Here is a 14202-nt window from a genome sequence, read left to right as displayed (position 1 = left end):
TACTTAGTATATATTTTGTGGACCTACACAGTTCAAACCTGTGTTGTTCAAGGGTCAACTGAAATCAGAGTTAGACCAACTAAACTACCATGGAGCAAGGCTATTTCTATTATGAACTGACAAAAAGTATAACACTTCATAGTCATGAAACATAATAAATGAAGTGTGATTTACAACTAGGAAGAAGAATGTGGCTACTTGCATATATAGGAGGCATATTAACTGTTAAGTGATACGACAAATCTTGACCAATCTATTGTTGTCTTCGAGCTTAAATTTATAAAAACTTTATTTTGTAGTCAGCAAATATTCCACTTTTCAGCTTGGATGTGAAAGATGCTATTTAAAACCAAACAGCAACTGTACATGGCTGGCTGAACATTTATAATTCAATAATTATATAACCTCCAAAATACAGCAGAATATGAGGCACATAATTAGGACATCAGCTAAAGAAGACAAAGCAACGCAAAAGGATGTCAATGCTGTGGCGTGTGCTCAGTTGAGCCCTAAGTAAGTGGGACTGTTGGCTGGTAACATCTTCTTCTCATCTCTGTTTATATGCATTAATACCATGTGCTGTCTCATCTCTGTTTATATGCATTAATACCACATGCTGTCAGGACAATGTATCTCGCAGTCAGGACATCAGACTTTTTAAGAGAGAAGAAAGTTCTATCTTGTATAAACTGGTTTCATAAACAGACATTGCTTTTAAGTGATTCTGTCTATGGCTATCTAGCTGTAAGTTCTCTAGTTTGGTCTGTTCCACGTATGTTCATCCTGAAAAACTGCCAAAATAGCAGCAACAACTGATGATATCACAGGGTAAAAACTCATTGACACAGGAAACCAAGCACTGTTGGAATATCTTTCTTCTTGGTCACTCAATTTATACTTATTAGGTAAACCAAAAGACCTGTTTGTTATACAAATACGTGTATGTGTATATATGACTGAAATTAACATCTTGCAATAGAAAATGCCTGTATTCAGAGTCCACCAATGCTTTGGGATTCTGAGCTATTTTCTGGTATGGTAAACAGACTTAGCATCTCCATCTCCAGTGGATGCAAGCTGCCTCCAGTGATAATCAAGGAATGCAATGGTCCTCCCAAGTCCACAGTAGACATTTGCTGCAAAGTGCCTGCTGCAATTTTCTGGTCCTCAGCTCCAACCCTGGCTAAGCCAACACAGAGTGTCTCCTCGGTGACTGCTATTAAAAGAAAAACAAAGATGCCACCATTCAATTCAGTAAATGCATTATCCTGAATCCACTCAAACTAACACTAGTACCAAAAATACATTTAAAGAAGTCCCAAATAAGTTGCAAATATATTAAATCTCCTTTAGTCACTCATTATAGACATACTATCTGCTGATTTATCTAAGGCTTTTCTAAATTATTTGCACTACCTAACATTTAAAGTAAAGTAGTACTTCCTAACTACCATTTCAGAATTCCAAAGACTTACTTTAGTTTAAAATTTTAGGACTTGATGAATAATTACCTGTATCCATACTCTATCACATAGCATTTGTCTTTAACTAGGTTCTTAGTGGACAGTGTTTATTACATGCTTATACTATAAATAAAATGTTTGAGATATCTTCACATTGACCAAGATATACTGGAAAAACCAGAAGATTATGAGATAAATACATAGATTTGAGTCTCTGCTTGACCACTCAGCTATATGACAAACTTTCAGTTTCTTCTTTTTTATGGGAAAACTATCCTTCATAAATGGTGTTTTAAGGACTAAGATAATAGAAATGAAAGTACTTAGTAAACTACACAGCCCTGAAGAAATAATAAGACACTGTGACATTATTTATGCTTTTAAGTTTGAAATAACATACATTAGTGAACTTCATTATTCATTCCAGTGTGTCTGCTCTTTAGCAGACCCTCTTGTGATTTTCTTTAGTTGGAAAAGCTGTCGTGATTGAAAAATGACCAAAATGGGGCAAATGATTTCTCCAAGGACAAGCAGGAATGTAAGGAACTCTGTACAAAGGTATGGGTATAGAGCACCCCTGCAGGTTATTTATTTCATGATTTTAACAAGGCCTACTGAGGCCAATGGTTATTAAAGAATCTCTTTGTGTATCTTTTCTACCAAGAAATATGTGTTCAAAGCCAGCCAGCACCTTGTAACAGAATATAATGACAGATTTATTTAAGAACTTCTCAATAAAAATCTATCGACAATGAACATTTTATTATACAGCACATCTACTGTGTCTAGATATTAAGAATGCAAGGGTAAATTCTCTTGTCTTTATCCTGAAAAAACAACTATACCTGGTCTCAGTGTTGAAAATGAGAAAAAGAATAAGTATACTTTCACAGGATAGAGCTCACTATAGACCTGGGCTAAAATGGAGGTTCTGTATTTCACCAAAATATTTATTCTAAGCTATTTACATAAAATCTGATTTATAGTTAATTTGTAAAAAAAAAAATCCTTACTTTCTAGAATGATATTAATATTACTAGAAAGAAATCCATTACTTTTCTTTCAGTAGAACTTTCAGCCTATGAGATTGAGGGAAAGATGAAAACAATGATAAGGAAAAAATGAATGCAAACACACCGACTCTCACTTTAGTGGTGTTGTTAATGCATGTGTGTGTTTCAGATGTTACATACTCATCTCAATGCAGCATGAGGGGAATATGAGAGCCCTTTTAAGATTCCTGAGTACCTGGTTCTTCTCCTCGTATTCGCTGATTCTGAACAATCTCCAGAAGTTGCTGGGCTGCTTGGTTGACACTCATATACCGAGGAGGTTCATAGATCTTTCTTCCCCTGTTAAGTGTAAAAGTAGATGCCACTATTCTTAGCCATGAAATTACATAATACATTTTTAATGTAATTATTCCCCCAGGTATACTCAATTACCACATTCTATGTTCTGTTTGAAGCTGCCACTTGTTACTCACTTTAAGTATATCATTTACCTTTAGTTTCTTAAGCTTTCTTCATTGTTCTATTTCAAATGCTCTCTCATCTCACTGAAATGTTGGCAGAAATAAGTCCAACAACTTAAAGATAAATGTTTATGTCAAAGTTACTCTTATTCAAAGTGGTACTTTAGGCAAAAATAATTCAAAATAAGTAGGAGTTTGTTCTATAATCAGATTTTATAGGGTTCATTTTTATTACCATGTTTAAACCACAAATTCCTCTTTTTATATCTTCCTCTAAGAAAAGTAAACTACAGCAATAAATATCTCAAAGTCTTGGAGGCTAAGATATGTTTACTTCCATGTGCCTCAAAAGCCTATCAAATGTGCTCAATGGTCAAAATATTGCTTTTGCAGTTTACAAAAAAATTCATATAGATTATTTTGTTGACTCTCAAAACAATTCTGTAACTCAGGCCTAAGAGAAATATAATGCAAGCCACAAATATAGTTTAAAATTTTCAATAGTATCCACAATAACAAAAGTAGAAAAAAGAGACAAAATTAATTTTAATAATGTATTTATTTAGCCTAATATATCCAGAATGTTATATTTCAACATTTATTCCTATACAAATTATTATACATCATTTTTGTACTAAGTCTTTGAAATCTGAAATGTATTCTATATTTTAGCACATCTTAATTCAAATGTTAAATTTTCACTGGAAATACTTGATCTGTATTCAGATCATAAAATTTCATAAAATTCATGGTTGTAAAAGTAGATTTACATATTGAATTGTTCTAAATATACTTAAATGCTATCTAGTTACTTAGTTGAGTATTAGTTTTAAATTAATTAAAACTAAATTATAAATTCCATTCCTCAGTTACATTAGTCATATGTATTTAAAGCTCTCATTAGTTATATGTGGGTAGCAGCTACTGTATGGGACACTGCATCTATAAGTAAAAAGGGGTTATTTCCCCCAATATACAATTGAAGACAATACGGCTCAGAAATGGAAGTAACTTTCCCAAGAGCACATAACCAGAGTCCGACTCATGACTCAAACCCATGTCTTCTGATTCTCAATTAACTCATTCCACATATATTTACTGAGTGCCTATTAGGTGCCAACCACTGTTCTCAATACTGAACCCATGGAATTTACTGCTATTTCCATTCTATCATACTGCTTAACATTTCATAAGATTGAAAGTGTTAAATTTTGCACTGTTACTGAAAACTGATTTTCAACAATCTTTAGAACTTATGTCATTTAAGTAGAACTTATAGTCCATGGAATTAAAATAGAATTACACATTCTCAGAATATGAACTTACTTGATTAGATTTTCCAAAGACTGCTCCTTTACTTTGATGTCTATAGGAAGCAAAAAAAATAGTTCTCTTTTAATTAAGTACTTTACCCAAAATCCTACATGTAAACTGCAGCTGAAACACCTAAATTTTTGGTAAATATTATTCTCAAGTCTCTAAGCTGCTAATTTGAGAGTTTGTGACAATCTTCCCTCACACTTGTATCTGGCCACATTTTTAAGGAAATATAAAGAAGAATGGAAGCTTGTGGTTGTATAAAGATCATTAGTTAGAAAACAAACATGAGGTTGGCCCTGAGACCATCCTGAACAGACTGAATTTCCTTTTGGAAAAGAAGACAGGAAAGAGTTGGATAAATATTGGCATATACACTATCTGACAGCTAATCAAAATCTTTGTGTTCATTTCTATTAGCTGGTAACTGCACAGACCCAACTGAAAAGTTCTTGTTAACATGTTCCTATTCTTACCTATTTTTCAGGCACTAGAATATAAGCTTAAATGCATGTAATGCAAATAAAAGAAAATTCTTACAACATATTGAAGAGACTTTCACCTTTGTGTGAATGGTAAGACATGCCAGTAACTTATGAAACATTTTAATAGCAAATATTCATACTTTAATGGGGATTTCCCAAGCATGGACCAGTAGCCACAACAGCCGAAACACATATAGCCCTTGCTCTCATAAAGCTTGATGATGCAAGCATCACAGAGATTTGATTCTTTAGGCTTTGTAATCACTGATGCTCAGCTAAACAATCTGGTAGAAGGTAAAAAGGCAGAATCACTCTACATCCTCACAGGAACTCAGTACACAACAGCAAGAGCAACAGCTGCTTCCTGTTCTACATGCTAAAAACAAATGGTTCGGCCAAAGTTTGTTTCTGCAAAAATAAATACAGTGTAACTGAGTGGTCTTTTTGATAGACTCTGACAACTTTCTCAAGTGATTATAAATTTTCTCAAGTGATTATAAAAGTTTTTCTTACAAAGGATACTAAGTATTTGCTTGGAAAATGCTCTAGAGATAATCCCTTACATATATTTCTAAATGTTCTTAGAACCAGCAATGAATATATTTTTCAGGTTTGAAATTCATTATTTAGGCATTTTCATTGTATGGCACATATAGGAAATATGTGTACCTGTTATTGAAATATGGCCTGCAATATAATTAATGATATAAACATCAACTTAGATCTCCTTTACCTAATAGTTGTAATCATTTTTAAAAAGTAAACATTTATTAATACATTCACCTTGAGCTTCTGAAATGTTATTTGTGATAGTTAAGTTTTTAATATTTTACACTTTTTCACTTTTTAAATGATATGTTCTATAGAATTTTATTTTAAAAATGAAGAGAGCTGAGGACAATTTTTATGGGCAAATGCTTCTTCACTAATGTAAGTCTGTATTAGTGAATAAATTCAAGCCAGACTCATCTTACCTTGTACCTACACAGGCCATATTTATTCCTTTCTACTTGCTAGAATGTAAGCTTCTCCTATTCATTTTAGTACCAGCACCTAGCATAATGTAAAGTACCTAGCAGATACACCATAAATTCTACTGAATAAATTTGTTCATGTGGCTCTACTATGACAGCTCAACTTAAACTATCTACCTCTTAAGTAGAGTAAAAGTCCCAACTCCTTCAGAAAGCCTTTACAGACTTCCTCCCAAAGGCTCTTTGTCCTTTGAAATAGCCATACAATTAATGCTATATTTTGTTACTCTCCAATTACATCATATATATTATTCTTGCCTTTCCAAGTAAATTTTAAATTCTCTATGACATATTATATGGTAAGACATTAATATGTCTTACCATGACATATTCTCACTAATCCTTACAGGGTATGGCCCATAAGAGCAGGCATTCAATAAATACATACTAATTAAAAATAATGAGAACTCCAGGTGATTAAATCATGAGATCTATGGTTTGCAAAGTCAGAATCATGATATCTTATACTTCACACCTTGTTCCTGTTTTTGTTAATGGAGCAAGGAAGATATATTGTTTAACCTTGTTTGTCTTTTCCCAGGAAAGCCAAGAAAAGAGGCAGCAGCTCTTAGAGAAAGTTCAAGAGCCAAAGTTCTGGTTTGTCCTTCCTGCCTCTACATACAATAGAACTTAATTGTTCTCTCAACTTTCAGGTACACAGCACATTAGTTCCAACTAGATTTCAAAATCCTGAGAGCAGGACCCAGGTCTAATACTTCCTTGGTATTCCAGAAGAACCTAACTCCACAGTGGGCATAAATACTTAATAAATACTGTGAGCTGAATTTCTAACTGCCCTTTCAAAGCTTCCAAAAGATAATTCCAATTTTTCCCCCTTTCCTCCATTTTTTTCGTGATACATGAAGATGTTATCACAGGTAGCTTACCTATTAAGACTACTTTTATCCCCATTCTGTTTTAAAAACTTCTCAGCTCTGTTGTTTAAACACACACACACACACTTCATATCTGAGCTCCAATGAATCCCTATTTTTCATCCCTCAGTTGCATATATTTCTACCTCTGCCAAGCTTTTTTAAATGCCTGTACCTCTTGCATCATTCTCCTTTGACTTTCTACATAGTGCTGGCCTTAATTGGCTCTAAGTATAAGATAACATGATGGATACCTTTAATGGCATATTCCACATGAATTAAGAAGAACCACAAAATAAGTTCTGCCAATAAGAACTACTAAAGAGGGAGACTAGTATCTTTCCACATGGAAAATCCAAACATAAAACTATAAAGCTAATTAGCTAATAATGAATCACTAAATTACACTGATAATTAACTAAAATAAGAAAGCATTATCATACCAGTAAATTGTGGGATTCAGGCATAAGCCAAAAAAATACCAGAGAAGCATGCATGGCCTGAACTAGATCTAGAATTAATTAGGTGTCACTCTTACTGGAGTAAAAAAGGAATGTAATCTAGCTGGAACTGAATGAACTAGCAAGAATTAAAGATTTTCTGTGCCAATGGGTAATAAGATCAAGTCTGAAACTAAAAGAAAAAGTCAACCAATTATCTTCTATTACATATCTGTTGGACAGCTACACTGTGCTACACTTCTAGACATTAGAAAGAGAGGAATCAGTAAGACAAAGTCCCTGCTCTTATGAAGAAGGAAACCAACGAGTTAATAAAACAATTCAGATGAATGATAAGATAAGAAGTTACACAAGGTAATGGGAAAGAAAATCACTGGGGAATACAGGGTGTACATTAAATTAGGCAGAATTTTACTTTAGATCAGGAGTCAGTAAACGTTTCTGTAAAGAACGAGGAAGTAAATATTTTAGGTTCTGAACGCCACAAGGTCTCTGCCAAAACTACTTATTGCTGCCATTGTAGCATGAAATAGACATAGATAATACATAAATGAAGTAGCGTGGCTGTGTTCCAATTAAACTTTATGAAACAGGTGGTAGCCTAGATCTGATCCAGCGGAGGTAGTTTGCTAACCTTTGCTCTACATAATTTCCAAATTCTACCCTATAAGAAATGCTAACCATTAGTAAAACTTTTCTACAGTCTTCTCTTTTAAAAGAGATATATTGATTGGGGTTCTGATAATGTACAAATTATATATTATTGAATAATAGAGAACTTTGTACATGAGACAACCTAAATGTCTTATTTTTTTTTTTACTTTACAATATCATACTGGTTTTGCCATACATTGACATGAATCTGCCACGGATGTACATGTGTTCCCCATCCTGAACCCCCCTCCCACCTCCCTCCTCATCCCATCTCTCTGGGTCATCCCAGTGCACCAGGCCCGAGCACCCTGTATCATGCATCGAACCTGGATTGGCAATCCATTTCACATATGATAATATACATGTTTCAACGCCATTCTCCCAAATCATCCCACCCTCACCCTCTCCCATAGAGTCCAAAAGACTATTCTACACATCTGTGTCTCTTTTGTTGTTTCGCATACAGGGTTATCATTACCATCTCTCTAAATTCCATATATATGCATTAGTATACTGTATTGGTGTTTTTCTTTCTGGCTTACTTCACTCTGTATAACAGGCTCCAGTTTCATCCACCTCATTAGAACTGATTCAAATGTATTCTTTTTAATGGCTGAGTAATTGTGTATATGTACCACAGCTTTCTTATCCATTCATCTGCTGATGGACATCTAAGTTGCTTCCATGTCCTGGCTATTAAAAACAGTGCTACAATGAACATTGGGGTACATGTGTCTCTTTCAATTTTGGTTTCCTCGATGTGTATGCCCAGCAGTGGGATTGCTGGGTCATAAGGCAGTTCTATTTCCAGTTTTTAAAGGAATCTCCACACTGTTCTCCATAGTGGCTGTACTAGTTTGCATTCCCACCAACAGTGTAAGAGGTTCTCTTTTCTCCACACCCTCTCCAGAATTTATTGCTTGTAGACTTTTGGATAGCAGCCATTCTGACTGGTGTGAAATGGTACCTCATTGTGGTCTTGATTTGCATTTCTCTGATAATGAGTGATGTTGAGCATCTTTTCATGTGTTTGTTAGTCATCTGTATGTCTTCTTTGGAGAAATGTCTGTTTAGTTCTTTGGTCTATCTTTTGATTGGGTCATTTATTTTCCTGGAATTGAGCTGCAGGAGTTGCTTGTATATTTTTGAGGTTAATTCTTTGTCAGTTGCTTCATTTGTAATTATTTTCTCCCATTCTGAAGGCTGTCTTTTCACCTTGCTTATAGTTTCCTTTGTTGTGCACAGCTTTTAATTTTAATTAGGTCCTATTTGTTTATTTTTGCTTTTATTTCTAATATTCTGGGAGGTGGGTCATAGAGGATCCTGTTGTGATTTATGTTGGAGAGTGTTTTGCCTGTGTTCTCCTCTAGGAGTTTTATAGTTTCTGGTTTTACGTTTAGATCTTTAATCCATTTTGAGTTTATTTTTTGTGTATGGTGTTAGAAAGTGTTCTAGTTTCATTCTTTTACAAGTGGTTGTCTGGTTTTCCCAGCACCACTTGTTAGAGGTTGTCTTTTCTCCATTGTATATTCTTGCCTCCTTTGTCAAAGATAAGATGTCCATAGGTGCGTGGATTTATCTCTGGGCTATTTTGTTCCACTGATCTATATTTCTGTCTTTGTGCCAGTACCATACTGTCTTGATGACTGTGGCTTTGTAGTAGAGCCTGAAGTCAGGCAGGTTGATTCCTCCAGTTCCATTCTTCTTTCTCAAGATTGCTTTGGCTATTTGAGGTTTTTTGTATTTCCATACAAATTGTGAAATTATTTGTTTTAGCTCTGTGAAAAATACCGTTGGTAGCATGACAGGGATTGCACTGAATCTATCGATTGCTTTGGGTAGTATACTCATTTTCACTATATTGATTCTTTCGATCCACAAACACGGTATATTTCTCCATCTATTAGTGTCCTCTTTGATTTCTTTCACCAGTGTTTTATAGTTTTCTATATATAGGTTTTTGTTTCTTTAGGTAGATATATTCCTAAGTATTTTATTCTTTTCATTGCAATGGTGAATGGAATTGTTTCCTTAATTTCTCTTTCTATTTTCTCATTATTAGTGTATAGGAATGCAAGGGATTTCTGTGTGTTGATTTTATATCCTGCAACTTTACTATATTCATTGATTAGCTTTAGTAATTTTCTGGTGGAGTCTTTAGGGTTTTCTATGTAGAGGATCATGTCATCTGCAAACAGTGAGAGTTTTACTTCTTCTTTTCCTATCTGGATTCCTTTTTATTTCTTTTTCTTCTTTGATTGCTGTGGCCAAAACTTCCAAAACTATGTTGAATAGCAGTGGTGAGAGTGGGCACCCTTATTTTGTTCCTGACTTTAGGGATGCTTTCAATTTTTCACCATTGAGGATAATGTTTGCTGAGGGTTTGTCATATATAGCTTTTATTATGTTGAGGTATGTTCCTTCTATTCCTGCTTTCTGGAGGGTTTTTATCATAAATGGATGTTGAATTTTGTCAAAGGCTTTCTCTGCATCTATTGAGATAATCATATGGTTTTTATTTTTCAATTTGTTAATGTGGTATATTACATTGATTGATTTGTGGATACTGAAGAATCCTTGCATCCCTGGGATAAAGCCCACTTGGTATGTATGATCCTTTTAATATGTTGTTGGAGTCTGTTTGCTAGAATTTTGTTAAGGATTTTTGCATCTATGTTCATCAGTAATATTGGCCTGTAGTTTTCTTTTCTGTGGCATCTTTGTCAGGTTTTGGTATTAGGGTGATGGTGGCCTCATAGAATGACTTTGGAAGTTTACCTTCCTCTGCAATTTTCTGGAAGAGTTTGAGTAGGACAGGTGTTAGCTCTTCTCTAAATTTTTGGTAAAATTCAGCTGTGAAGCCGTCTGGTCCTGGGCTTTTGTTTGCTGGAAGATTTCTGATTACAGTTTCAATTTCTGTGCTTGTGATGGGTCTGTTAAGATTTTCTATTTCTTTCTGGTTCCGTTTTGCAAAGTTGTACTTTTCTAAGAATTTGTCCATTTCTTCCAAGTTGTCCATTTTATTGGCATATAGTTGCTGAAAGTAGTCTCTTATGATCCTTTGTATTTCTGTGTTGTCTGTTGTGATCTCTCCATTTTCATTTCTAATTTTATTGATTTGATTTTTCTCCCTTTGTTTTTTGATGACCTAGCTAATGGTTTGTCAATTTTATTTATCTCCTCAAAGAACCAGCTTTTTGCTTTGCTGATTTTTGCTATGGTCTCTTTTGTTTCTTTTGCATTTATTTCCGCCCTAATTTTTTAAGATTTCTTTCCTTCTACTAACCCTGGGGTTCTTCATTTCTTCCTTTTCTAATTGCTTTAGGTGTAGAGTTAGGTTATTTGATTTTTTTCTTGTTTCTTGAGTTATGCCTGTATTGCTATGAACCTTCGCCTTAGCACTGCTTTTAGTGTCCCACAGGTTTTGGTTGTTGTGTTTTCATTTTCATTCGTTTCTATGCATATTTTGATTTCTTTTTTGATTTCTTCTGTGATTCATTGGTTATTCAGCAGTGAGTTGTTCAGCCTCCATATGGTGGAATTTTTAAGTTTTTCTCCTGTAATTGAGATCTAATCTTACTGCATTGTGGTCAGAAAAGATGCTGGGAATGATTTCAATTTTTTTGAATTTACCAAGGCTAGATTTATGGGCAAGGATGTGATCTATCCTGGAGAAGGTTCCGTGTGCACTTGAGGAAAAGGTGAAATTCATTGTTTTGGGATGAAATGTCCTATAGATATCAATTAGGTCTAACTAGTCTATTGTATCACTTAAAGTTTGTGTTTCCTTGTTAATTTTCTGTTTAGTTGATCTATCCATAGGTGTGAGTGGGGTATTAACGTCTCCCACTATTATTGTGTTATTCTTAATTTCCCCTTTCATACTTGTTAGCATTTATCTTACATATTGTGGTGCTCTTATGTTGGGTGCATATATATTTATAATTGTTATATCTTCTTCTTGGATTGATCCTTTGATCACTATGTAGTGTCCTTCTTTGTTTCTTTTCACAGCCTTTGTTTTAAAGTCTATTTAATCTGATATGAGTATTGCTACTCCTGCTTTCTTTTGGTCTCTATTTGCGTGGAATATCTTTTTCCAGCTCTTCACTTTCAGTCTGTATGTGTCCAATGTTTTGAGGTGAGACTCTTGTAGACAACATATATAGGGGTCTTGTTTTTGTATCCATTCAGCCAGTCTCTGTCTTTTGGTTGGGGCATTCAACCATTAACATTTAAGGTAATTACTGATAAGTATGATCCCATTGCCATTTATTGTTTGGGGTTTGAGTTTATACATCCTTTCTGTGTTTCCTGTCTAGAGATCCTTTAGCATTTGTTGGAGAGCTGGTTTGGTGGTGCTGAATTCTTTCAGCTTTTGCTTGTCTGTAAAGCTTTTGATTTCTCCTTCATATTTGAATGAGATCCTTGCTGGGTACAGTAATCTGGGCTGCAGGTTATTTTCTTTCATCACTTTAAGTATGTCCTGCCATTCCCTCCTGGCCTGAAGAGTTTCTATTGCAAGATCGGCTGTTATCCTTATGGGAATTCCCTTGTGTGTTATTTGTTGTTTTTCCCTTGCTGCTTTTAATATTTGTTCTTTGTGTTTGATCTTTGTTAATTTGATTAATATGTGTCTTGGGGTGTTTCACCTTGGGTTTATCCTGTTTGGGACTCTCTGGGTTTCTTGGACTTGGGTGCTTATTTCCTTCCCTATTTTAGGGAAGTTTTCAACTATTATCTCCTCAAGGATTTTCTCATGGTCTTTCTTTTTGTCTTCTTCTGGGACTCCTATGATTCGAATGTTGGGGCGTTTAACATTGTCCCAGAGGTCTCTGAGATCCTCATTTTTTTAAATTCGTTTTTCTTTTTTCCTGTTTCATTTATTTCTACCATTCTATCTTCTACCTCACTTATCCTATGTTCTGCCTCCATTATTCTACTGTTGGTTCCCTCCAGAGTGTTTTTTATCTCATTTATTGCATTATTCATTATTGATTTACTGTTTTTTATTTCTTCTAGGTCCTTGTTAAACCTTTCTTGCATCTTCTCAATCCTTGTCTCCAGGCTATTTATCTGAACTCCATTTTATTTTCAAGATTTTAGATCATTTTTACTATCATTATTTGGAATTCTTTATCAGGTAGATTCTCTATCTCAGAATTCTTTATCAGGTAGATTCCCTATCTCTTCCTCTTTTGTTTGGTTTGGTGGGCACTTATCCTGTTCCTTTACCTGCTGAGTATTTCTCTGCCTTTTCATCTTGTTTATATTGCTATGTTTGGGGTGGCCTTTCTGTATTCTGGTAGTTTGTGGAGTTCTCTTTATTGTGGAGTTTCCTCACTGTGGGTGGGGTTGGATGGGTGGCTTGTCAAGGTTTCCTGGTTAGGGAAGCTTGTGTCGGTGTTCTGGTGGGTGGAGCTGGATTTCTTCTCTCTGGAGTGCAATGAAGTGTCCAGTAATGAGTTATGAGATGTCAGTGGGTTTGGTGTGATTTTGGGCAGCCTGTATATTGAACCTCAGGGCTATGTTACTGTGCTGCTGGAGAATTTGCGTGGTATGTCTTGCTCTGGAACTTGTTGGCCCTTGGGTGGTGCTTGGTTTCAGTGTAGGTATGGAGGCATTTGATGAGCTCCTATCGATTAATGTTCCCTGGAGTCAGGAGTTCTATGGTGTCCTCAGGATTTGGACCTAAGCCTCCTGCCTCTGGTTTTCAGTCTTATTCTTACAGTAGCCTCAAGACTTCTCCATCTATACAGCACCAATGATAAAACATCTAGGTTAAAGATGAAAAGTTTCTCCACAGTGAGGGACACCCAGAGAAGTTCACAGAGTTACATGAAGAAGAGAAGAGGGAGGAAGGAGACAGAGGTGACCAGGAGGAGAAGAGGGGGAATCAAAAGGGGAGAGAGCAAGCCAGCCAGTAATCACTTCCTTATGTGCTCTCCACATTCTGGACCGCTCAGAGATGTTCACGGAGTTATACAGAGAAGAGGGAGGAAGGAGACAGAGGTGACCAGGAGGAAAAGAGGGGGAATCAAAAGGAGGTAGACAGATCCAGCCAGTAATCAGTTCCCTAAGTGTTCTCCACCGTCTGGAACACACAAAGAGATTCACAGAGTTGGGTAGAGAAGAGAAGGGGGGAGGAAGGAGATAAAGGCGACCTGGTGGAGAAAAAGGAGAGTCCAAAGGGGGAGAGAGCAGTCAAGCCAGTAATCTTGCTCCCAAGTAAATATGGGTACTGAAGGTTGGGTTCTTAAAGGTACAAAATTGATAACAAATACCAAAAAGCAAAGATTAAAAATCTAAAGTAGAGGTTGGATTCTCAAAAATACAATATTAAAGAAAAAAACAAAGTCACATTAATTATTAAATATAAATATATGAAGTTTGCTTTAAAAAATAGAGTCTTTTTTGCATAGTAATAGTAGGTTATAAA

At 35.3% G+C, this 14202-nt stretch overlaps 1 protein-coding gene across 4 annotated transcripts in view; it reads right to left on the bottom strand.

Moving 5' to 3' along the window:
- Positions 1–313: 313 nt before the first annotated feature.
- The window catches only part of DPH5 (diphthamide biosynthesis 5), a 40072-nt gene continuing 26183 nt past the window's right edge, over positions 314–14202 (bottom strand). For 3 of the 4 annotated variants that reach the window (XM_068965557.1, XM_068965555.1, XM_068965558.1), the window contains exons 6-8: positions 4264–4303; positions 2712–2815; positions 314–1216 (exon numbers count right to left, since the gene is read on the bottom strand). In XM_068965557.1, the coding sequence (XP_068821658.1) occupies positions 993–1216; positions 2712–2815; positions 4264–4303 (368 nt within the window). In that variant the 3' untranslated portion in view covers positions 314–992. The remainder of the gene's footprint in view (positions 1217–2711; positions 2816–4263; positions 4304–14202) is intronic. The other variant, XM_068965559.1, reaches the window with a different exon arrangement.

Source organism: Capricornis sumatraensis, chromosome 2 (assembly GCF_032405125.1).
Source record: "Capricornis sumatraensis isolate serow.1 chromosome 2, serow.2, whole genome shotgun sequence".
Taxonomy (NCBI): domain Eukaryota; kingdom Metazoa; phylum Chordata; class Mammalia; order Artiodactyla; family Bovidae; genus Capricornis; species Capricornis sumatraensis.
The sequence above is the reverse complement of the archived record's forward strand: the minus strand, read 5'-3'. Positions and strand labels throughout refer to the sequence as shown.